General features: G+C 40.2%; 1 protein-coding gene across 1 annotated transcript; it reads left to right on the top strand.

The window, feature by feature from the left end:
* The first annotated feature begins 11,950 nt into the window (after positions 1 to 11,950).
* Positions 11,951 to 26,185, top strand: LOC143887337 (putative jasmonic acid carboxyl methyltransferase 2). Its single transcript, XM_077391436.1, has 3 exons — positions 11,951 to 12,376; positions 13,165 to 13,428; positions 25,599 to 26,185. Exons 1-3 carry the CDS (start codon positions 11,987 to 11,989, stop codon positions 25,959 to 25,961), a joined length of 1,017 nt encoding a protein of 338 aa, XP_077247551.1. The 5' UTR covers positions 11,951 to 11,986; the 3' UTR covers positions 25,962 to 26,185.
* The last annotated feature ends 1,489 nt before the right edge of the window (positions 26,186 to 27,674 follow it).

Here is a 27,674-nt window from a genome sequence, read left to right as displayed (position 1 = left end):
AACGAAAAAGTCGACAAGCTAGTAAAAGCTGGAGTGGAGTGGTATCGTATGGAAGAGGTTCAACCCACTCTTGTTCAAGCGCCCTCGGTACTTGTGGTATGGGGTGGCATTGTTTTATCTTTTGGAGCATCTATAGTTCATATAGTGATGGGGGGGGGGGGGGGGGGGGCAACTTGTCCCTCTTGAATCCTATTGTACTGCTGATCTTAATCAATAAAGTTACTTTTTCAAAAAATTAAAATTAAAAAAACATGTAATGGGATACATTAGGGCCTATGCTTAGATCCTCTTGAGCTAAAAATTAAGAGAAATGAGGGAGAGAGGATCACCTTGGCGAAGGTCTATCAACGACTTAAATAGCCTCCTTGTACTCAGTTGATAAGGATTGAAAACCAACAATTATGAATAGTTTTCATGATCAGCGACCTCTTTTTTTTGAAGAAGGCAACAGAATATATATTTATATATATGAATAAGCAGAACCGAGATGGTCCTGTCGGAACAATGAGCAAATAAAATAGCAAGACAATGACTCAAGGGGGGAGATAGTCAAAACACTTCATTTCGGCCCGAGAAACACCATTTTTAGCCAGAGAGTCGGCTGCCACATTGGCCGATCTCCGGACATGCTGAAAGACCATGGATCAGCGACCTCTAATTAGAGCAAAACCTGAACTTTCCAAGAACCTAATACAAAAAGTCTAGTCCATATGATCATAGGCCTTAGTCATGTCAAGCTTTACCCAGAAATCCTGGAATTGATTTTTTTTTTTAAAAAACGAATTTCTCCCATCTTATATGTTTAGATCTTTACTCTATGGGATTGAGCTGCAGTCCTTACCTCCCAGATACCCCATAACATAAAACCCATAACTGCAAACATAAATAATTTCCTCAGACCATTAAAGGAAGACTTAGCAAACCAAACATGATAAACTTCCATTCAAGAATCAACATTAGCGAGATTTATTCCAAACCAAAATTGAAGGGCCGCCCAAATAGATTCAGTCACCGGGCATTTAATCAGAGTATGCAAATTGCATCGCTTTGATCTAATAATTTTTGCACAACCTTAGCAATCTTTCCAAATTGCATCGCTTTGAATAGATGGATTACAGCTTCTCCATAACCATGACATCGACAATGATCCTCACTGTCTTAAGAGACCATATTTTTTTCCTGACATCCCATCAAACCATTGTTTTACTTCTTCTGTTAATCATCATTTGATATACATATCATCAATCAAATTTTTTCTTCAGAAAATAAATATATTCACATATATATATATATATATATGAGGAAACTGTTGGTGAGCTTAAGCTCACCAAACTTATGGTGAGCTAGCTTGCCCAATCACATGGGGGCCCACTTTGTTAGGATGATCCAAACCATTCATTTGAAAGTCCCTTACATAGATGGGGGGTGTACCAAAAATCAGCTCCATAGGATCATCCTAACCCCTCCATTTGTGGAGGACAAAAATGGACAGACACAAATCTGCCCCATTTTTGTCCTCCACAAATGGAGGGGTTAGGATGATCCTACGGAGCTGATTTTTGGTACACTCCCTATCTATGATAAGGCCTTGCAAATGAATGGTTTGGATCACTCCCCAAAATGTGGGACCCATGTGATTGGGCAAGCTAGCTCACCATAAGTTTGGTGAGCTTAAGCTCACCAACAGTTTCCTCATATATATATATATATATATATATATATATATATATATATATATATATATATATATATATATATGTCATTAATTAAATTTGCTCCCAAAATATTAGAAAGGAACTGCTAGCATCCATAGCAAAAGGAATTTCGCAGATGGCCTTTTGCATCTGACAGGGTTAGGATGATCCTATAAGGCTGATTTTTTGCTACACACCCTATCCATGGAAAGGGCTTTCCAAATGAATGCTTTGGATCGCCCAAAAAATGTGGGGCCACATGTGTTTTTGAGCTCGAGCTCAGATAAGCTTATCTGAGCTCAAGCTCGGGGGCACTTTCCTCTATTATTTATTTATTTATTGCATTTCTTAAGATTCAAACTTTATGGCCCGTGACACCTTAGAAGATATCACCTTTTTTTTTACAACACGGATCTCCGTCCTCCTGGAAATCCTCTTTTAAATAGGAAAACACTTCTAAGAGGGGATCCATTCAGGGAAAAGAAAGGACGACAGGATGATTTAGTCATTTTCAGTGTTTTTTTTTTTTTTTTTTGGCACTTCGTGGGATTCAAAGTTTCATCTTTGTTGTCTTGACATATGTTAGCAGTGGCGGAGCCAGGATTTTTACATAAGGGGGCCAGGTTATACATAAGGGGGGCAGGTTATACATAAGGCTGGGCTCAATTGAGTTGGGCCTATTAAGGAGTTTGGCCCAACTCACTGCCTCCCTCATGCCACATGTAGCTCTGCCCCTGTATGTTAGGATAGAAGATGGTCTTTTTTTTCGACAGAAGTGGTTCCCGTTTTCTTAACAATCCCACTTCAAACATAGTGTTTTTTGGCCTTTCGAGGGATTGCACTCTCTTCTTTGCTGTCTTGCGCACGTGTGAGGATAAAAGATATCGTTTTTTTACGACATGGATTCCAGTTTTCCTAGCAACCCTCATTTAACAAAGGAAAACACTTCTAAAACGGGACAAAAGTGAACTCTCTCCTTTATTGTCTTGCCCCCATGTCACGATGGAAGGTTTTCTTTTTGTATTTTTTTTTTTACACAACAGATTCATGTTTTCTTAGGACCCTTGTTTAGGGATATGGGGGACTTTCTCCTTCTCACACGAAGGAAAAGCCAACACCTCGTTTGAGAAATTATATGATGAAATGGCGTACAAGGTCGTACCCACCATCCCATCCTCGATATTTGATCCAACAGCAGCTCGCTTTTTGAGGTGCTTGTACCCCCTTTCACCATATAATTTCTCCCCTCTTTAACACAGGAAAACACTTCTATCACCGGATCCTGTTCAGAAAAGAAGAGGTAACGTTTTTTTACAACACAGATTCATGTTTTCCTAGCAACCCTCTGTAATATTGGAAAACACTTCTACAACTGAATCCCGTTCAGAAAAAGAGAGACAAAAACGACCAATGACTTGGTCATTTTCAGTGTTTTTTTGACATTTCTTAGGATTATAACTCACTTCTTGTTGTCTTGAGCACGTGTCACTAAGGGTGTCAATTTTGGCTCGGGCTCGGAAGCTCGCTCGAGCTCGGCTCGGAAAAAGAAAAGCTCGGTTTGGAACCGGACTTCATTGTATCTTGGAGGCGAATTCGTGGTCCCCTTTGCACACTACTGGTGGAGGCGAATATCGTCTTAAGGAAAGCGTTTACGCGCCTTGAAGCATCTTCTTGTCTTCTTCTCTACACTCCAACAATCTTCACATTATTTTCTTGACGGTCAACTTATGCCTTGTACGTTTATATGAAGATCCATGACAGATCCGGGCATGCCAAAATAACAATAGTATAACATGAGTCAACGAATCCAGTGATATAATAATCACGATGGAATAATAATAATGCATGTGTCCAATGCTCATGAGACCTTTGCTTCCTCAAGCCGAGTGAAACAAGCACATAACATTAACTAACACCATCTAGGTACCCAAGTCACAGACTCGCAGTCCTCACTATTCAATACATAGGGTATACCACACAAGCCACTAGAGCCCAACCAAAGCAACCCACATTTCAGATATACCGCACAAGCCACTAGATCCCGATCAAAGCAACCTGTGATTACTTCCATCCAGATGCGGGGTATACCGCACAAGCCACTAGAGCCCAACCAAAGCATCCCACGTATCGGAATATCTAGATACTCCGGTATACTGCACAAACCACTAGAGCCCAAAGCAACCCACGTGTCAGGTATACCGCACAAGTCACTAGAGCCCTACCGAAGCAACCTGTGTATCGAATACATGACTGTAATACAACCCATGCATCACACACCATAGCATGAAATCCATGTATATAAATATGCAACAGAAATATGCATAGCGTGACATGGCATGATAAATCAGGTATAACATATACGAAACATGGATTACACATTAACGGAGCATGAGGAATATCAACTGGCACATCGGGTCCTAAATTTTGTGAAATTCAAAGTCAAACCACCAACAAGGTTAACGCGTTCTCAAAAATCATATTATCATTAGGAATACCAACATATACATATATCCAATCAACTACTAATTGAACTAACGACGATTCTTTTCTAGGGTACAAATTCTCACAAATCCAACATAAAACGTACCTCGACAAGAGTTTCCTCAACCGTCCGAATCCAAGGGTTGATCACATGTCATCACACACTGCCTCATTATTAAAGGGGTTTGGGGGTAGAGAACACATAAGAAAAATATCGAAAAATCCAACCAAAACTAGAAAATCCACAAAACAAAGTGGCGCGGACAGAGCCCCCCATGGTCGACCGTCCAGGGAACCCTACGAACAAAGTCTTCCACGATCGACTGTGCACACTTTGTTCGGGTTTTTCATAACTTTTCCAATTTATTCTGATTTTTACAACTATGAATGGCTATGACTTGCGCTCCGATCATCAAAATTGATCGCAGTTGGAACGTTGGACTCCTCATGGTGAGAAGGTTCCATCAAATCCAATCCGGCCACTAGAAACCCATCTGACAGCGATTAGAAGAAGACTATCGTGTAGGGTACTAAATCACTGCATCTTCTTCCTCGGCATTATAAACGATCAAACTCAGGTTCTACGAAGTCTCTGTGAGGAACAGAACCTAAGAACAATGTTTGACAGATAAAGATGATTCAGAAAAGAAGATACAATGAGATCCAATCATTAAACAGAAGAAACTAACGAATTTCACAATGCCAAGAACATACTTTCTAAGTTTAGAAGGATTTATTACCTTGATAATGATCTCCGACTTCAAAATCCTATCCTCCTAAGCCTCCCAGATGATTTTGTTGTTCACTAACAACCTCCCTTCTTAGGTTTTGTTGTTCACTATTTATATTAGTTTAAGAGAAGTCCTACTTAATTAGGGTTGAACGAAATTACCCTCCTCACTAGAGAAGGGACGAATTTACACAAGGGGTATTTTAGGGTATTTCAATCATGTCTTATATATATATATATATATATATATATATATATATATATATATATATATATATAGAGAGAGAGAGAGAGAGAGAGAGAGAGAGGAAAGTGTTTCTAGTCCGGCCGACTAGAGATCATTCTCTAGTCCGCCACCCAAAACACATGGTGTAGACACCCCATTTTGACCTGACCCAAATTTCCCAAAAATTGAATAAATCCCGAAATCTGAGTCTCGGAGCCAAATTCGAAGTCCCTAAGAATCAAAGTCAGTCTCAAGTTCCCGAAGTGTCTGAAACCGATTCCCGAAAAGTCCAAGAACCAAATGCGAAGAAAATCCGAATGATTACTTACCCATTGTGCCCATTCTTGGGTGCGAAATTCCCGGGAGGTTGTTCCCATTCCCAAGAGCGCCCTTGCAAAATTATAATTAATTCGGGCAAAAATTTGAAGAAAGGATTTGAGAATTGTTCTAAATTGGGTTGGGCCCACCATGCATTCGGTCATTAGGATGGCACTCAATTTGGTGGGGTCTAATTCCTTTTCTCTGTGTATGATGATAGTCAAAAGTAATAATTCCGGTTGGTTGATTATTGAAGAGAGTGAGGAGTACCATCATTATGGGGAAGCAAGTGGGGAAGCAAGTGGCATTTTGGGGTGGCCTACTTCCTCATATTCGGTAGCCTTCTCTCTTGAGAAATGAATTCTTAATTCGTTTTTTTTATTTGAAGGCAATGATGACATGATGAAATTTGGGGGGACAAGGGGGGACAGCAACTCATGACTCCCCTCTTCATCATCACCATCCCCAACCTCTAAAACGGAGGATTCATTTGCAAGGAGAACGAGGGGAGAGGAGGGAACAGCAGAAAAAAAAAAAAAAAAGAGGGAAGGGAGGGAGTCGCTGGCCACCCAACCGGATCCCGGCCACCACCTCCGGCAAGACGACTCCCCGGCAGCCGCCACCAAACCCACTCCCAAATCCATTTCCCGGCCACCCAACCGGATTCCGGCCACCACCACTGCCTCCACCATCCCTCCCCGTCGGCACCACCACCATCCTCACCACCACCGAGCCGCCACCTCCATTAAAACCCCTCCTCTTCACCACCACTGCCAGCCGAACCCATCTCCACCCTCTCTTACACCCACCTCCACTAACCACCGACATCCACCACCTCATCCAACACCATTTCCCTACCCAAAACCCATCAAACCCACCATCACCCTTCTCCACCACAGACATCCACCACCTCCAGCCACCATCCTCAACCTCAAACCCGAAACCCAAAACCCATCTTCCACCTCCATAGCCGCCGCACCACCACCAGCCACCACCCTCAACCTCCAACCCGAAACCCAAAACCCATTTTCACCCTAACACCACCCTTCGAAAATCCCCTCCCATTCTTCACCTCCACCACCCTCAACCCCAAAACCGAAACCCCTTTGTCTATACCTCAAAAAACCGAAACCCAAATCCACCTTCCCCGTTCCATCACCTCTGCAGATCCGAAAACCCACACCCTCACTCACCTCCACCGAACCACCACCACCACCACCCATTCGAAAACCCTCTCTTACCTTCATCTCCTCCAATCCCCACCTCCAAAATCGCAACCCACCTCCACCCCAAACCCACTTCGAAAACCCAAGTCTATAACCTTCAAACCCTCTTCCATTTCAACCATTAACACCGTCATAACCACCACCATCCGCCACCTCATCTACCCTTTTCTTCATCTTCTACCTTCGTCTCCCCCACCAAACCCACTTGGATTTTGTCCCAGTAGCAGCCACCCTTAAAGCCCTTTTCCATTTCATCTAAAAAGAAAAGAAGAGAGAGAGAGAGAGAGAGAGGGAGAGAGAGGGAGAGAGAGGGAGGGAACTCGAGCTTCACCGCGCCACCACCAACCGCCGTGCCACCTCCGGCCGGCCGATCTTCCCCTTCACCACAGCTACCTCCCATTTTCAAAAAAAAAAAAAGGAAAAACAGAGAAAGAGAGAAAGGGAGAGAAGAGGGGCTCGTTGTTTTTATATATTAAAAAAAAATATATATATATATATATATATATATAATTAAAAAAAAAAAGCATTTTCCGAAGGGGAGCTCGAGCTCCACTTTCTGGACACTCTTCGATCAACCCCGTTTCATCCACCGAGGCCCCATCTCCCCATCAGATTTAACTCTCTATTTCAACTGTACCATCGAAGTTGCCTCGCCATTCATTCCAACAATCCTTGAAAATTCCAGCAATCGATTCATCAACCTTGCCATCGGATCAGAAACTTCGACAATTCCCACTTAGATCCGGCACCGTCACGATCCGGGAGATGCTCGGCCACCATTTCCGGTGCCGACACTAAAGTTCCAAGGAATCCTCTGCATTGGCAATTTCCCTCCAAACAGGTAATACTCTTCCTTTGCCTCGCTTTCGACTTTCCTTAGAGTTTGGGATTTTCTTTCATTTTGGGGCTCCTTCCGTTCCGTTTTCTCCTTCGAGTTCCTGCGTTTCGGGATTTCATTCGGTTTTTGAGATTTTCATCGATTTTCGGAGTTTCCATCGGGTTTAGGCGATGACGGACGGCAACCTCTTGAGCCAAAACCCCCTTTCGATCAAAAGGGATAAAAATACATAAAAATCAAATAACAAAAATCCAAAAAATATAAAAAACACTCAAAGCGTATTTCGAAAAGCTGTTTCGAACTACGTTGGCTTGATCCCTTTCTACAGGATACGTAGGCAGCTTGGGATCGTCGTCCCAAGTTCAGTCAAACTTTTCAATAAAATCATTTAAATCTTTGAAAAAAATCATTTCAGCATCCAAAAATATCTTTCAAGCTTTTCCCAAAAATGCGAAAACCAAAATGGGCAAGGATGGTGATTCCCACGTCACTCGGAGCCTCATTTTCATTTCATTTCCGATTGTGATCGTGGTTTGCCGGTTTTATCGGTTTTTCGATGTTTTATCGGGTTTTGGGATGGGCGACGACGTAGCGTGACCCCTTTACAGGGATTGTCCTCGCTGAGCCCAACGATAGGCTATGACGATCGCGAGACTTGTCCGATCTTTAGCGGATCAGGATCGCTGAGCTCGATTCCTTTAGAATCGCTCCCTGAGTCTATCGTATATCCCATTTTCTTTTCCCTGGCATTTCGGGTTTGCGCATACCATCTATTTACTGATTCATTTCTTTCCTCGCATCTTTTAGCTTATCGTGTGTTTGTCATTGGTTCCTTGTGTGTTTACTTTCAGCTTGCTTATTCTTTGTGCGTTTAGTTTCACATGCTTAGCTGTAGATATTTACTGCTTTTCTGCTTATCATATCTGCTATTACTTGCTTAACTGTAGCTGTGCATGCGGATGTTATTGCTTTCCTAGATGTGATGGGTTAGGAGTAGATGCGGTGAGTTAGGATTTGGATGTTTATTTTCTTTTGCCCATTCCCGGGTCATGCCTGCTTAGATAGACGTTTTCTCGGGGATACTCGTTCCCATTTCACATGATTTTAGCCCAAAACTCTTCAAAATTAATTAGAAATGGCATAAGAGACCATGTGTTTGCACTTGGGCGAATTGGGGGCGCTTAACACCTTCCCCATTCGTCATCAGGCACGGACTTTTGTATCTCTGGTTATCCGTTGCAACAGAGCATTTCATGGGATCCAGGGCCTACTTCCCTGGATGGCGACTCTTCTTTGTTATAGGTACATCTGGGTTCCGGGCTAGTCCTGGAATCGAGAGGTATCTCACTTATATCGCCACCCATGCTGTGAGTGGCACCATTTCGAGAGTTCCTTGGTAGAGCTCTCCTTCACATTGTGGAGATCTTAGAGGATCGACGGGGGACCTCGTGTCCCTCGCCCATTCGTCCTCGGGATCGGGGTCCACACATGGGTCCCACATATTTTAGTGATGCAAAGCATTCATTTGATGGGCCCTGACATAGAGACGGTGTCCACAAGAAATTAGCTTCATAGGATCATCCCAACCCTATGATTTGTGGAGCTTAAAATGGACGGCTATAAACCGCCACAAATCTGTCCATTTTTTAACTCCACAAATCGAAAAGTTAAGAAGATCCTATGAAGCTGAATTTTTGTGGACATCCTATCTATGATGAGGTCTATCAAATGAATGCTTTAGATCACCACAAAATATGTGGGACCCATGTGTTTTTAGGTGGCAGACTAGAGAATGATCTCTAGTCGGCCGGACTAGAAACACTTTCCTCATATATATATATATATATAGAGAGAGAGAGAGAGAGAGAGAGAGAGAAAACGGTTCCTACACATATGTGTAGATAAGTTATCTACACATTAGCTTAAAATACAGTGGGGGCCACATTCTTTGAGTGATCCAAACCATTCATTTTTAAGGCCCTCACATAGATAGGGTGTCCACAAAAAATCAGATCCATAGGATCATCCTAACCATTCGAACTGTGGAGGCAAAAAATGGACTAATTTGTGAAGGTTTAAAGACATCCATTTTACCTCCACAAATCGTAGGGTTGGGATGATCCTATGGATCTGATTTTTTGTAGACACCCTATCTATGTGAGGGCCTTTAAAATGGATGGCTTGGATCACTCAAACAATGTGGGCCTCCACTGTATTTTAAGCTAGTGTGTAGAGAACTCTCTACACATATGTGTAGGAACGATATATATAGGATCATCCTAACCATTCGAACTGTGGAGGCAAAAAATGGACTAATTTGTAAAGGTTTAAAGACATCCATTTTACCTCCACAAATCGTAGGGTTGGGATGATCCTATGGATCTGATTTTTTATAGACACCCTATCTATGTGAGGGCCTTTAAAATGGATGGCTTGGATCACCCAAACAATGTGGGCCCCCACTGTATTTTAAGCTAGTGTGTAGAGAACTCTCTACACATATGTGTAGGAACCGTTTTCTCATATATATATATATATATATATAGCAGAGGAGAAAAGGGAGAATTATTGTCCATTTAACACGTCAATGTGGATGATTTTTACGTTTTTGCCCCTCCCCACATATCTGTACATGCTATCTATGTGAGGGTAAAATCGTAATCTACATCCGCAAAGTACCGACACAGGGTACCTGTCTATGACAATTACGGAAAAAAACTACCAAGAAGCGGTAAAGACATATGACAATGACGAAATAACTACTATATATTACTCATCCAGGATACTTGCAAAATATTGACGGATTCCGGGCACCTAAAGAGGAACAACAATTATGGAAACCTCTATCGATTGGAGGGCTAGGATCAGCCTATATCGATTGGAGGGCTAGGATCAACCTATGGAAATGATTTTATGGGCACAACCGATTGATGTTGTGTTCTATCACATGGACGGTTTGGATCAACCTATAAAGCCACATAATTTCAATCTTACTCCCTTCCTTTATGCTTTTTTAATAAAAAATCTATAGGGTGATCTTAACCATCCGATTTAAGAGGAACAACATATTATGGAAACCTCTATAGATTGGAGGGCTAGGATCAGCCTATGGAAATAATTTTTGGGGCACAACCTATTTATGATGTGTTCCATCACATGGACGGTTTGGGTCAACCTATGATGTGGTCCGTACAGTTTTTTGTTGGCCTGTCCATCGCACGGGGTTTTTTACTAGTATATATATATATATATATATATATATATATATATTGTGAAAGAACTAATTACTCCAAAAGTTTAAGTATTTGTAGTGATTGGTTGTTTCAAATTGTTAGAGTGTGAGAAATCACACAGTTGGATTACTTGGTGATAGATTAGGGATGTATGGTGATTAAACAACTAAGCTAGATGTGATCATTAGGTTATATTAGAATGTTTCTATCTTTATCTCATTCCACAAATTGATGCTAATCTTTCTATGTTCATCCTTTGAGTGGTCTATATAAACACTCATTAGGCTTTTTGTAATCAAGCAAGTTTAGTGGAAATTTCTAATTTATCTTGGTACCAGAGCGGGTCGATCCAACCTAGCACTAAGCACAACACACGCAGTTTCGATCTTCAACGAACTGCGGAAGGCGACCGATCTAGCCGCCTGCCGAGCGATCGTCAATTTTCGATCCCCAGCGCTCGCTGCTGTAAATGGGCCACCCCTGATCTAGCCGCCTGCCGAGCGATCGTCAATTTTCGATCCCCAGCGCTCGCTGCTGTAAATGGGCCACCCCTTTTCTTCCCAGGTGCCACTATTATGATAAGGCGCCCTCTGGCATCTCTGTGCCTCCTCACCTCACCTCACCTCACATGCATCGGCCTTCCAAAACTCTCGCATGACTTTTTCGTCATCAGACAACAAGTGGCCGGTGCAGCAGCCCACATCCAAGTCATCAACGCTTCTCATTTTCTCACTTTTGAAGTGGTTTAGTCTGATGTGTTGTGAAAATGTACGACAATTTTCATCTTGGAAATGGTAATTCAATAATACGGATATGGGCACGATGATGTTTTTTGGTACGAGTGGCATGCCAAGATTAGTTTCTAATTCCATGAGGATTGGTATCAAAAGTCGACCCATATTGTCTTGCCCATCGAAGCCCATTCTCGCCCATCGAGGCTCATTCCGGCATTGGTCTATAATGACCTCTTTTCAGAAAGATCAATATCCAAAATTGGTCTGTGAAAACTCGCCCATCGGGGCTTGAGTGTCATCTGACCTCATTGAGGCCATGACCTGTTAAGATCCATTAGTTTATACTCAGTTTCAGGTCTCTCTCTCTCTCTCTCTCTCTCTCTCTCTCTCTCTCTCTCGTCTGATTTCATTTATCTCCTCATCTGCTTATACTCAGTTTCTTTTATTTCTTTTATACTCATTATCACCCTTTCATCCGTTTATTTCAATAGAAGAAACTTTTGTCCATGACAATGGGCATAAGAAAGGAAGCCATACTTGATCTCTATTGCACCACATTCCCTGAGAGCTTGGTCATAGCGGACTTGGGGTGTTCTTCAGGACCCAACACCTTGATGGTTATATCTGAGATTCTGGAAGCCATCGATGAACGATGCCGCAAGTTAAACCGTCCATTGCCCGAATTCCTTGTGTTCTTGAACGATCTTCCATTGAACGATTTTAACACTGTGTTTAGGTCGTTCCCTTCTTTCTATGAAACGCTTAAGCTAGAGAAAGGAGATGACTTTGGGCCATGCTTAATTACGCCTGTTCCGGGTTCATTTCATGGTTGGCTTTTCCCAAGGAGAAGCCTTCACTTTGTTCATTCTTCTTCCTGTCTCCATTGGCTGTCTCAGGTATGCACCCTCTCCTTCCTAACATAGTTACATGACTTTTTTGCTTAAAAATCATTGTGAAACAACGAATTAATTACTCTATAAGCTTAAGCTGTTAGAGTTGGTGTTATTCAAACAGTGATACTTCAACACTCGGCCTCACGTGTGGCCCTTATATTTTTGGGTTGGCCAATTTTAATTTTGGATAGTATGCGAAACAACCAATTACTTTAAAGCTTAAGCTGTTAGAGTTGGTGTTATTTAATCATTTATATTTTAACAATTATCACCTTTCATGAGTTTTTATATGGTGTAAGCCCATATAATCCAATATTTGTCAAAAAACTGTTGTACGCCGTATATAGGATGATTTAAACTGTGTATAGCTAGCCCAGTATTTTTCAAAAAGTTCTGTACACCTTACACCATAGGATGATGCAAACCGTCCATTTGATGGGCCACAACGTAAATAGGTTGTGCCCCAGGAATCTAATCCCAACCCTCTAATCTATAGAGGCTTCGTTAATATGCAGTTACGTACTCTATAGATCTGAAGACTAGTATCATCTTATTGAAATGATTATTTTTGGGGCACAACCTATTTACGTTGTGCCCATCAAATGGATGTTTTGGATCCTATGGCAGAAGGCTTACAGTACTTTTTTGAAAAATACTGGACTATACAGGCTTACACCATATAAAATCTCCACCTTTCATGGCTATAGTTTTTTGGTTTTAGACAAAACTTCTTTTCCAGCAGCGGCTTGGAAGAAACCAGAATTAGAAGCCTAAAATTACTGAAATTCCAGGTTCCTCCAGGGATTACTAATAACCCATTACACAAACGGAACTTCTACATTTCAAAGACGAGCCCTCCTATCGTGTATAAATCTTACTTGGAGCAGTTCCAGAAGGATTTCTCGAGGTTTCTCATGGCACGCTCAGAAGAAATAATTCCTGGAGGACGGATGTTCGTGACACTTCTGGGTAGGAAGTGTGTTGATGCTTATGACATAGAGTATTTGTATGTATTGGAATTGCTAGCAAGGATACTCTATGGCATGGTCTCGCAGGTACGTACGTTGTTAGATGTTTCATGGGTCATTATCCTTTTCATGAAAATTTTGTTTTAGAAAACTTTTTCTATGGAAAATTTTTACAGGGGATTCTTCAAAAGGTAATTTTCTTTTACACATCATGCATGAGTAGATTGGATAGGGCCACCTATTATTTTAAAACACGTGTTTCGATAAGGTGGGTGAACGAATAGACAAATCAGAAGAAAAAGTAGGGACTCTCACGTGTACATTCTCAAAAGATAAAAGATAAATTCTGAAAGGAAAAATTCCTGCAAAATGGGAAATTTCCTACAAAACAGAGGAAAAAAAAAAAGGTTAACAATTAGCTTACAAAATAGGAAAAGCAACCAAATAGAAAATGACTAAAACGATTCAACTTGCACAATATTACAAAATTGTATTTTCTCAAATCTTAATGTTTCCTAATATCTCAAACCGGTTTCCAATATCTACAGTACCTTAAATTCGTGTAAGTTTACAAGTTTCCAACTAACCAATAATATGAAGTTTGTGGCTATTTTTTATTTTTTGAAAGATGACAATTTTTATTGATATTAGAAAGGCATTAGGGACCAGGGGTCCCGCCCTGCATTACAAAATACCAGTAAATTGGACTAGGCATACCCAGAACCGGAAGGACACTTTACCGGACCGATTCAAGACAAATGCGAGATTATATTCCACCATACCATTACCTATCTACCCTATATAGTCCCAAAAATTCCTATGGCCTACCTAAACACAAATCCTCCTCCAGCTAGTAACCCAAATATATAGCATCCCCCACAGAGATTTTCTTTTGTGGTAAAATAAACCCCATTTTTTCTTCCTTCAATATAAGAGCCGCCGCCCAACTCCGAAAAAAACAAATGTCTTTTACACTTCTCAATCACGTCCATCATTACCCTACAGGAGCTGCACATTAACATAGCCCCCGTAAGCAAAATTCCATAAGGCCATTTGACTTCCCCAGGAAAAAAGACAATTTTAAACTCCTGGGTCTGACAAGTCTACTCAATCTTCCAAGATATCCTTTTACACTTTTTACACCAATATACAACCTCTTTTTGACAGCTGCACAAAAGAAAGACGCTAGAATCATCAAACAAATCCAATTGTCAGGAAGAAAGACAGCCCCAGAAGCTTGTTCTTATACCGAACATGTCACGTATGAGGGCCCACCCTCTTCTAAGGACTGACAAAAATTTTCGAGATCTCGATTAAACCTGGGCATAGATAGCTCACCACTCAATCTATTATTCCAAGCTAATCCAGGACCTTGCTCTCGCGACCCTGATTTGAAACTCAGATGTCCATTCAGCAGGCTTGGGAAACGAGCCTTGCAAATTTCCGAATCTAACCCTTGGAATTTTGAATTTTGAATCCTGACGATGGGGGTCCAGTGTGCCAACTGACCGCATAGTCTGAATCTCAAGGGGGGCACTAGCAACCTATTCTCTGGTGAGGCATTCAACGAAGGTACTCTCTGACCAACTCCAGGGGCCAAATGGGGGCCTTTGGAACCTTGAATGGAGACTCCAACTATGTAGCAATGGTTGGAAATCCGAAGCTTCACAGAGGGAGAAAACTTCCAACGTGGAGCATAGATTTTGGCTGATACAAAGCACATACACTGATTATGGAGACCCTCCATTTTAACTTCCTTCACCTGCCCAAAAAGATTTCCCAGGGCTTCAACCGTCGATGAGGCCCACACATGTAATGGAATCCCCTAAAAGTTAACCCATAATTAGACCTGGCAAACGGGTGGGCCGGGCCGGGTCAACCCGCGGGTGATGCGGGTGCGGGTCACACGGGACCCGCATTTTTGCGGGTCAGAATTTACTTGACCCGCGCGGCCCACCGGTGGGCCGGGTCAACCCGCGGGTCACCCGCAAATTCAAACAGTGGTTAAATTTAAACGATTTTTTTAATTTAGGAAAATGTTAAAACTTAAAAGTAGGGTATGGCCGGCACCATGCGATGATCCAAACCGTCCATTAGATGGCCCACAGCCTAAATAGATTGTGCCCCAAAAATCATTTCAATAGGTTGATCCCAACCCTCCGATCTATAGAGGGTTAGGATCAAGTGATCAACCCTCTAACATTCAGATCGGAGGGTTGATATTAAATACAAGTCTTTCAAACACGCACTTAAGATCAAAAGTTAGAAGTTTTCTAGCCCCTCTCAAGGGCATTCAAATGGAGAGTCCTCGGATTTGGTATCCATCAGTTTCTACTTTCTAGTAAAGTATATGGCTCGTAGGTTCCATGAAGACGGATACACATCCAGGTCTTTCAAGAACACAATAAACCATAATGGCTTAATCAAAGGCAAAAGTGAGTAATGTTAAATGAATTCAATCCATGTGTTACATGGAAAGTGTTATCAAAAGTTCTTCAAGAATAGAATTGACGTTCAATTTCAGAGTATTGCTTCTACATTCATGTTTCATTGAGAAATAGTAAAAAAAAAATGATCATTTCTTTAGAAGTGATTCCCACAATCCCACTCCACTCCTCACATTTGGAGTAGCATGATATAGGTCATCTTTTTTACAGCTCCATTACTAGTTACAAGTTACAACTGATCCTCACATAGTTCTTTGAACCAAGACTGTAGATAGTTGAGTACCCTCTATTACTTGGATGGATTTGCATTTTATGTTGGTTGAGACTATTTTGAATTATTTCATAAGCATCTGGATGTGGGCCCAAAATGCCCTTTTAATTTTAATTTGGGCCATCTTTCGACAGCTCTTTATGAAACCTCTATACTGACAGATTTGCATTTTATGTCTGATCAAACATGTTGGAGATTATGTTTAAATTAGTTCAAGTAAACCCAAAATGCAATTTAGGTGCAATTTAGACCTTGTTACGCCATCACTTGACAGCTCCCTTGCTAATTACAACTGATCCTCGTTTCACGATTTTGTCCAAAACCATATATCATTGACTACCCTCTATACATAGATCGATTTGCATATTGATCTTCTTAGAAGGGAGTTCAGCCTCTTGACCAAACTTATCACTCACAAATGTTCCTCATCCACACATCATGCCCATAGAGTGCTCTAGTAAAACATATATACAGTATTTAGTCTATCATTTCCCAAACTTAGATACCTAAAAATAAAAATTCAAAAGTATGGGGAGCATGCTCTAATGGGATCCTGGAGATACATTGATATGACTGTGTAGGGCAAAACACGGACTTAGACAATTATGCGGCTAAGGTAAAAGAGCGTCAACTTCGTCAAGTGAACGATGACATGGGGGAGTGCTGAAACTATGGGGAAAACAGCCACTTAGGTCTACCACTAATGCAATTTTGTGTGTTGAGAAAAACTACAGCATTGAAAGAACGGATAAAATAAAAGCACAGACCTGTAGTCATTATATATTTCAGGTGTGGTTAGAAGGAACTGAACATCTCTGATGCTTATATTGCCAACTGACTTCATTCCACCGCATTCCACCACTGGAAGCCCACCAATACCCTTTTCTCTCAACAGTTTAAATGCCTGCAAAACAGGCTCATCCTCGCTCACCTGAAACAAAAGAACAAGAAATTGAGAACCATTGTCATTAAAACTTCAACACCAACATTACAAGGAAGTAAGAAAAAGAAAGGAAAATACAAAAACTGAACAACAAAGGCCTAAACTCATTGAGGCAAAAAATAAAAAAACTCCAAGCCTTCCTTTTCTACTCTTAGCCTAGACAGGCGGTCAGCCACACTATTCGTTGATCTCCTAATGTGCATAAAATGAAAGATGATCCTTTAATTTTATCTAGAATCTCTCAACACACTGCAGAGCTTTAATGTTCAAAAGTATCCTGGTGGTATTTTTCATATTCTTTAAAGAATCAATAATCAATAATAAGATGCAAGATAATAGAGGATGAGAAATGATATAGCCATTCAAAAAAAAAAGAATGAGAAATGATATACCAATGTACCAGCCATTTTGATGTGCTCTGATATGCTGAAATGGTTGTTGCAATCAATGGGGCTTCTGGCATGTCATGAAGTCAGAAGTGGTCCACTGATTGCACCAACCATGTCAGCCCGTTGGGGAGCATGCTCTAATGGGATCCTGGAGATACATTGATACCAACCTACAGAAATGATCCTCATATCATGCCCATAGAGTTTATGCAAAGCTCTTAACAATCACTTGGAGATATACAGTATTTCCCCTCAAAGGAATACAAGAGCAATCCAATGTCAAGAAATGAACCAAAGAATCTCATTTTACAACATAAATTAGAAAAATGCTTTGGGAACTAACCTTTTTATACTTAACCATCCAAACATCATAGAAACATAATTGCCATTAAATCCATAAGTAAAACATCATAGAAACTTTTCCCAAAAGAAACATCATAGAAACATAATCCCCATTAAATCTAAAACATCATAGAATAGTCCAAGAAATATTAATAACAAAAACGTCTTGCATTTGCTTGCTTCTATGCTTTAGAGTTGTGACAGTTGTCTCCCAACTCCGGTGAAGAAGGCTCCTGCAATGAATAGAAACTATATGAAATCAATGAATATAAACTATACCAAATCAATGAAAAGTCAACTATTGGAAAATATTGAATAGAAACTATAACAAATCAATGAATAGAAACAATGAATAAAAACTTTACCAAATCAATTAATAGAAACTATCCCAAATCAAATGACATTCGTGTTAGTTGATCCTCTTGATTCCAAAGGAGAAACCTTGGATAATGGTACTACGAGTTGTTCATCCGTAGGATCTTCACCTACATTTAGCAAATGTAAGTAATTAAATATCATAGGATCTTCATCTAGTAATTATTAGTAGTCGTAAATGTTTCAAAAAATATTAGTAGTTCCATAGACTATGGTAGGTAAACTAAATATTAAAACTTACATTGATCTTGATAACCAAATAACCAATTGTGAGTGCAAATTACGGCTTCGGCATTTTCCGGTCTTAGCGAACTTCTATATTTGGTGAGAACTTTAGCTCCAATGCTAAAGGCCGATTACGAAGCAACGGTAGTTATTGGCACACTCATGAGATCACGTGCCATCTTAGAGAGAATAGGATATCTACTGGCGTTGTCTTTCCAATACTATAAAACATTCAACTTTTGTTTATGATCAAACTTTGTCTCCTCCAAGTAGAGGTCTAATTCGGATTTCTTGGAGGTACAAAATTCACTCTCATAGTAATCGAATTCCTAAATCATTTAAACATCAACTATATTAGATATACTTCTTAAAAAATTAAATACAATAAGAATAATAAAAAAAAAGTGTAACTTACACTAAAGTCATCATCAATGCAAATGTCGCCACTAGTCATAGCTGAAGCGTGATTCGAAGTGTCCACAGAAAATTGGGAAACATATTCTTCAAAGAGTAAATTCAAAGCCGTTAGGACACATGCCACATTTTCCTTGTATGTGTTGTCATTAATCTTCTTATAGCAAAATTCTACAACATTCATCTTGTACCGAGGGTCGAGAACAGCAGCCATAGCGAGCATAACACTGTAAGACTCCCAATATTTTTCAAACTTTGGGATCATTTCATCTGACATGCTACTAATTACAACATCTTTGCTTTCCTTCTCTTCAAGTAAACGGATTTGAATTTTCCACACACATTGGAAATATAAGTTTGCCATTGGGTAATCGGAACCCGATAAAAGCATTGTAATGTCATAAAACGGCTTTAGCATTTTGCAAATTTCCTCCCCCCTTTTTCATTCATCAATTGATGGACAATAGTTGTACCCTGGTTCTATCATAGCATAACGTTGAAATGCAAGATGATACATGATGGCACTTTCAAGCATTAAAAATGTGGCATTCCATCTAGTCGGTACATCCATCTGCAAACCCATGGAGTGTCTCACTCCAACTTGTTCACAACACTCGGCAAATTTTATTATTCTACGCTCAGATCCCTTAACATATTTCACACTTTCTCTAATCTTCTTTATGGCTACATTAGCAATCTTCAAACCATCTTGGACAATTAGGTTTAAGATATGAGCAGAACATCGAACATGAAAAAAAATCACCCTTACATAACAAGGCATCTTGCACAATAAGTTGATTTTTTAAAATTTCTTACATGCTATCATTGCTAGATGCGTTGTCTAAAGTAAGAGAAAAAAATTTCTTCTCAATTCCCCAATCCTTAAGAAATTGAAATACTTTATCTGCCATAAGAACACCGTTGTGTGGGGGAGGAAAGTGACAAAAATTAATAATTTTACTATGCAACCTCCAATTGTCATCCACGTAATGTGCCGTAAGACAAATATACCCCTCAGTTGTGATTGATGACCATACATCCGAAGTGAGACATATCCTACTTGAAACTTTCCCCAAAGCAACCATAAGCTTCTCTTTCTCTCCCTTGTATATTCTCAAACAGTCGGATTTAGTGGTGTTCCTACAATAGGGTTTTACATCTTGATTCAGATAGATGTGAAGATCCCTAGTGCCTTCATATTCTGCCATGGAAAATGGATAATTATGTTTCATAATGGATATTGCCACTTTCTCACGATAAGTCTCTTATTCTTTTGCCACGCAAGGATGCATCATAACCTATATGCATTTGATTTGCATCCTTATGGGAGCGTCCAATACATTTTCCAACAGTTTCAACATGCTTTTTCAAATTTGATGTCCCATGAGTATTACTACCTATGGCAAAACTTTTTGGGCATTTCTTTCACTTTGCTCTATCTTTTCCATTCTCATCCTTATGTGTTACAAACTCATCCCAAATACGAGATTTGTGTTTAGAAGTGTTACCGATAGTAGCAATACTTATATCTTCAGAAGGACTTTCGTCACCGCTGTCTGCATTCGTAGGAATATTGTTGTTCGTAGACTCCATAAGACCTTCAAAATAACATTAAAAAGTCTATTAAAAGTAAAACATAGAAAATAAACATCTCCATGTGGATATCATAGGAAAATAAACATCTCCCAGCTATCAAGAATTCCTCCAACAATGTGGGGGTCAGATGATAGATACCTAGAGGAAAATCAATGATGAAATTTGGAATAAGATTTTGATGGATCTTTCAGTGGGAAAGGTTATTCTGAAAAAATTCAGTAGAAAGCAAGCAGATGATTTCTAAAAACCTTAATGAAAGTAATAGGATTTTCTGCTGAAACTTATATTGAATCAGAGAATCTCTTAATTATGAATGGCCTTTGTGTTCAGCTCTGCTGTAGAAACCCTAGCTCTAGAAGCTTCATAGCTGTTAATCCCTTTAGCTTAATCGAAGTGTTATTTTCTCTTTATTCTCCTTCATCTTCATTGTGGATTTGTTCACACAATTTAGCTATGTGTACACATACTAATGTAGGGATTTCTGGATTTATGGTGCATAAAATCGCAACATGAATGGACAAACAATTCAATTGAATCATGAATATGACAAAAGAAAGAAATGAAAAGCTCAAACATCAGTTCTTCATTTGATTCGGACAGTAAATGAAAATTAAATAAGGCAACTAATTCTTCAACTGATAGAGAATAGATAAATAATCAATCAAAGAGTATCATTCAAAACCAATAAACCACAAGTCTTATACAAGGCAAAATTCATCAAACCCTTGTAACCAATTTACAATCTTCAGTTCCTCAAGTCAACACCAAACAGAACAGAAAAAATAGTATGCATAATTTCAATAAAATACCACTTTAAGAAAACCAAGACAAATGAATCAAAACCCCAAAAAAATAAAAAAAATGGTAACCACAATGATCTAATCCACACAAACCAATTGATTTAGAGTAGATTCCAATCCACCAGGCTCAAAGTTTCAAATTTTCATTTTCATTTTCAAAAAAAAAAAGAAGCAAAAATATCGAAGACAGAGAGAGAGAGTACTGTGCTTCGGCAGAGAGGCTAAGAGAGGGCGATGACTCAGCCGAGTGTAACTCGTGAGGGAGTGAGTTTGGGAATGGGGTGGCGTCCCCTTCTCTGTCTTTGTCTCTTTGAGTTTGGGAAAAATGAAATAACAAAGGAAGAAAGAAACCCTAGCTAAGTTAGGGACTTAGGGCATAATAAAAGACAAAAAAAGTTTCAATCTTTTTTAGGTTTTTTTTTAAAAAATAAAAACTAAAAAAAGCATAAAACCCGCGGATACCCACGGGTTGACGCGGCCCAACCCATGTTTTTGCGCGTTGGGTGGCCCGCGGGTCAATTTTGGCCGGTCACTAAAACCCGGACCCGTGCCTGCAAATTTGCGGGTGGGTCGGGTCGACCCGCGGGCACGGGTCGGTTTTGCCAGGTCTACCCATAATGTCTCAGAGGCCAGAGTGTAATCTAGGACCAAGGGGAAAGAGACGATAGGAATACTCCCTAGTTTTCGACTCCCAAATCTAGAATTCTTAAGGCCACCTCTTCGGAATAAAAAACACAAAGGATCTCTTCATTGGAGAGCAAAGAAGGGCAAGGGAGGGGGGGAGAATACCAGGACGTTTTGGCTCACTCCCAAAGGTCCTGAAGGGATCTAGGCGAATCATTCCTTCTACCCACCAGACATGCCTTTAAAGAATCCATTCTTGTTTTTACCTCCTTTCCAGAAATAGAGATCGACGGATAGCCATCTTCGACCAAAGAGGGCGAAATTACCCCAGAATCAGGCCATGGATCAGATTCCGGAACTATCAGGCCTCCAGCCCCTGATGTGGTGAGGAATGGATATGCAGGGTTTTATTTTCGATCCTGGTGACAACAACGACATTTAGTCCGTTGTTTAAAATTGAAATAATTACATGACGAGCAAGACCAATCCCCATGTCTCCACCACTGATCAAACTTTCTAGTTTCATCCTGAACCACAGCCACCGGGCGATAAACTGAGGATGATGAAACCTTCTTCCTCTGAAGGCACCATCGATACCTATTCCTCCATTTGAAATTATAATAAGCACAGGATGAGCTATACCAATCCCCTTGCCTCTGATTTTTCGTTTTCCACCTCCCATCCACCATCGACGCCTTCCTTGTATCTAGATCAGATCACCTTAGTTTGACAACTTCAAGATTTCCTGATGGAAATACTGCTTGTATCTTCTCCCTACCTCTAACCCTTTTTGGTTGAGACGATGATCTAGACTCGCATTTTGCGAAGTTTACAATGCCATGTACGACTTTGGTAAGAACGTCAGGATGCCCACATCGTACCATTCCTAGCAATGCCTTTATACCACCTTCGATTCTTGGCGTTGTTTGTAGCTAGTTTGTGGCTATTTTTGGGACTGCAGATTCCACCAAAAATACCTCATTTTTCACAGAAACAAATTAGTTTCCTTATCCATGGAAACGAACAAGTTTCCATATTTTTCACTTGTGAATTTTCCCGTAATATCATGTTCGAAATCTTGGGCAAGTTTCTAGATTGCATCAGTCAGGCCCTGTTGAGAAGAATTCATCCTGGAATTCTCCACATCATTTTTCAACGAATTCTCATGATATGGGCTCTAATGATCAGGGATGCGAAGATGAATAGATAATTTGAGGCAATAAGCATCGTTCATATGGTTCTATTGTCTCAGGGCGGTGTTTGTTATAGTCACTTGGAGGAATGTGATCATTGGTAATCATGGCTCACATGAAATCGATCACTCACTTTGAGAATAATTTGTTGTCCATGTTTGTCAACTAACCCATAGTCGGCGATGGTAGATTTGAACATTTTCTGTGAACTTGCTCATGTACAATCTTAGTTGATCGAGAGTAAGCGTACCCCATGGATTTTTCTCCCCAACATATATGACTTTTGACTCCTTCATCTCATCTGTGAACTGATGACTTGAGAGGAGACTAGAACTCCCTCTAATGTAGTTTTGGGGTTAACTTCACTCGATAGAATAAGAACAATCTTTAAATTATCCTTCCAAAGGGTATGAGTATCTTGCGTTCATTGTACACGACACTCCAATCGTATTGCCATGGACGACCCAATAGAATATGGCATACATCCATAAGTACCACGTCACACCATACACCAGAATAATGTTTACCAATTGAAAAATTCACAAGGCATCACTTTGAAATATTTACCTACTTCTTCATTTCAACCATAAAAGCTTGTAGGGTTTGGATGGTTTGAGATGTCAATATGTGGTTGCGGCAGACTATGATAAGATGTTCTCACAACTTCCGCTGTCGATAACCAAAGAGCAAATTTTTCTGGCCCATACATGTATGGAAATTTTTTCTGAGCCAATCATCAGAATTGTCTTGAGGCGAAATCATCGCCCTCCAAATAACTAAGGCTTCCCCAACGCCACCTTGCAATTGCACTACTTCCTCCTCATTTTCATACTAACCTTCCTTGTCTGCATTGATAAGCACTGCTTGCCCTCTTGATTTCCCTTCCAACAATCTGAGGGCCTGGTCGAATCTTGGCATAATCAATCCCATCGCCTGGCTTCCAACTGGGATGGATTCAATCCATAGGAACAGATGCAATAGGACTAGGATGGACGTGTATCGGGAGTAGTCCTCATAGTGTCTCATCCTTATTGCTGCTCGAGAACCAATGCCTTCTAGTGTACTTTATAAACCAACCAAAAGTTATGCCGATTTAGAACATCTTGCATTTGGGGTGTCAAGCTACCAATAGATTTCGCTACCATTTACTCTTTGCTTTCTGCCAATTCGTTACGAGTGACATGCTCATAGAATTCATTAGTGCATTCATTGATTGATCTGTTGCCTTGCCTCTTATTTTGTAGCTGCTGGTAAAGAGTTTGGAGGTAGTTAAAATGGAGGAATGTTTGTCTCATTTTCTTCTTCATCTTCTCCCAAGTGTTGATTTTGGACTTTCCTCAATGGGATCTTGTCAACTCCAATTGCGACCACCTTGCTGAAGCTCATCCCTCAGCTTCAAAGCCACAAGTTGCACTTGCTTGTAGTTGAAACCCCTTTGAACTCAAAAACTCTTTCCATCGTGTATAACCAATCCAAGAACTCTTTCACAGACAACCCGCCACGGAATTCTGATATCTCTATTCTTAGTCCAAATTCCCAACTACAGTTGTGTCTTTCACACGAGTTTACTAGATCTTTAATTTGCACCCTGTCATGGAAAGGGTTCACTTGGGTTTCATCTTCTTCCTTAGTCTCCTCTTGGGGGGACGTTTCCAAGAGGAGAATCCGGGCCGTTAGATCTTCGACTTGTCTTCGAAGCGTGGCCAATTCGTCCCATGCTTCAATCTCCACCATTGGAATGGTGAGAGCATCTCTTCTTTTCGGGGGGCATGATCGATCTGCCACCAACCACATTAACGATGTGCTCTGATACCAATCTGGTGCAACCCAAACACAAACGATCAGAAGCTTCGCATGAAGGTAGAATTTGTATTCAATCTCTAAAAACCCCAAAACGTCCACTACATTCTCCTAAGATAAACTCTAAAAGAAAAAATTCCTACAAAATAGAAAAAGACTAACAATTAGCGTACAAACTAGGAAAGATCGACCTCAAAGTAGGAAAAGCAAATAATGACTAAAACAATTCAACTTGCATAATATTAGGAAATTGAATTTTCCCAAATCTTCAACGTTTCCTAATATCTCAAACCGATTTCCAATATCTTCAATACCTCAAAAACGTGTAAGCTTGCAAGTTTCCAACTAACCAATAAATATGGAGTTTGCGGCTATTTTTAGGATTGTATATTCCACCAAAAATACCCCATTATTCACTGAAACAAAAATCAGTTTCCTTATTCACGGGGACAGATAGGTTTCTGTTTTCCACTTGTGAATTTTCCCATAATACGCATGTTCGAACTCTTGGGCAAGTTTCAAAATTGCATCGGTGAGGCCCATTATTTTACACGTGCGTGGTGCCCACCATTTTACACCTCATGTTTTGATATGGTAGGGCCCACCATCTCTTCCCAAACCCATGCATATGATGGGGCACATCATTTTACACCCATGAATGGGCATACCATGTCCACCCAAATTCATGCATAGGGTGGGGCCCACCATTTAACACCTCGTGTTTTGCTGGTATGGGGCCTATTATTTTTACACCATGCACAGCATTACCACAGATGCTAGTTCTAAACTTGGTATAATGGAAGACATCACATTAATAACCAACTGATATTTGATGCAGGGACTCGTTGAAGAGGAGAAGGTGGATTCATTCAAACTGCCTGTATATATGCCTTCAACAGAAGAACTAAAGGCTGTGATCCAAACTGAAGGATCCTTCGTGGTTAATCTACTGGAAATCTTGGAAGTAACTGCTGATGTTGAAGGCATCGTTGATGAAAATGGGTTAGTGATGGCGCAAATGGTAGCAAAGAGCCTTAGAGCGGTGATAGAATCTATGCTTGCAAGCCACTTTGGGGAGGGAATAGTTGAGGAGTTATTTCAGAGGCTTGCAGATATTATTGCCAAGTACAATCCCAAAGTACCAGTCAAGTTGATTTATCTCACCCTTTCCATGACCAAAAAGAGCATCGAGGCCAACTAATAATAATACCTGGGGAAATTACGTGAGATGTATCACTAAATACAGGGGATTTAGTCTCCTAATGTAATAATAAGTGACGGGGAATGCTAATTTGTCTGCCTTCACGGGCATATGATATTAGCATGAAGTCCAGCTTTTCTTCTCGAAATTGTCAGTGTGTCTTTACCTTTTGAATGGTATGTGTCTTTTTATGTGGTATGTGTGTTTTTATGGGCATTTTACTCTCTCTCTCTCTCTCTCATTTTACCTAAAACCCCATCTTTTTTTTTGCCTCCAAAAAAAGAACAAGTTGCTTTATTGGATCTGGTGAAATAAAAAGAGCAAAAAGGTCATTCATTCAACCCAAGTTAAAACGAAAAAAAAAAAACGGAAGAATTTTCTGATTTCTATAACATGATCTGATGGCATCAACATATGAAAAACAAGAACAGAAGTCAAAGAGATGGTTCAGAATGAGACTAAATGGGTAATCGAGGGAGGACGAGGGAGGTGGAGGAAGAAGATGACAGATAAATTAACAAAATTACCGACCTTACAAACTCTTAATGATCCAAGGTTATTTTCGTCTACAAAATTTGGACAGGATGTTAATATGTCCATGAATGTCCGTTGCATGTATCAATCTGTACATGCTCAAGTCTTGTTATTTTGACTCTCAGTTTTTTGTTGAGATTATAGTGCTTTTTATATTATCACAAATAAGCCTAAGGTGAACAAATCACACTATGCCCTCAGTATTCCTCAACTCTTGTCCCCCGGCCCGCCCGGCTAGGATGAGGTTCCTGTTAGTATATATTAGATTTGGTGAGATCTGGCCATCATGGTGAGATCAGGGTATCAAATTAGGCAACTATGCTAGATTTAGTAGTTGGGTTAGATTAGGATTTCACTCTATGATTATATTTATATCTGTCCATGTTTATCTAGTTCTTTGAGTGTTTTATGTAAACACTCATTTGGGCTAATTGTAATATCTTCAAGATTAACAAATCTCATTATACCATAGTGTCCTGAAATTGTGCCCCTCCAATTGCATTGTTGGAGCAAATCACGGCACACTTGGGGTCCAAAATTTGTTGTTACGAACATGTTAGCATTTTATCTTGATATCATTGTTCACTTGAGAGACAAAGAGCCTAGGCAAGAAGCTTCAAATAAGAAAGTATCATAGGTGGATGACCGTTATCTAGTCAATTTGATCCCAGTTGAGCAAGAGGACCGAGAGGGAGAAGACCAGGAACTAGAGAAATCAAATGTATCGCACATAGAATTACAGGAAAAGGAAAGGAAAGGATAGAAGAAGCGGCGCCTTCCTCGCATGAACCATTTGCAGTAGATTTACCTAAGACGCTCTCAAAGTTCCCGACATGGTCCCATCAAACTAGCCGATTATGTAACTCAAGAGCATTGAGCAGTTTGGACTCTAAGGTTTAGTGTTCTGTCTTTATCTAACCCTAGTTTTTGACCTCCCTCTCATGTTTTCCAAGTTAGGAATGACGTATTGTACCTATGAATATAACATCTTTCTCTTTATCTAATAAGCTGGTAGGAGTCCCCGTCAAATCCAAGCTTACCTACCAAAAAAATATTGTTCACAGGAGTCGGTAACTGCCAACAAAGTAAAGATAAGCTTTTAAGAAAAATAAAAGAGTTGTTGTACGGTGGCCATATTAGTACATGTTGTTTTAGCAGGTAACCCTGGGATCAAACCTG

This window comes from Tasmannia lanceolata, unplaced genomic scaffold (genome assembly GCF_043159265.1).
Source record: "Tasmannia lanceolata isolate RefF3 unplaced genomic scaffold, GAP_Taslan_0.1 ptg000012l, whole genome shotgun sequence".
Taxonomy (NCBI): Eukaryota; Viridiplantae; Streptophyta; class Magnoliopsida; order Canellales; family Winteraceae; genus Tasmannia; species Tasmannia lanceolata.
The sequence above is the reverse complement of the archived record's forward strand: the minus strand, read 5'-3'. Positions and strand labels throughout refer to the sequence as shown.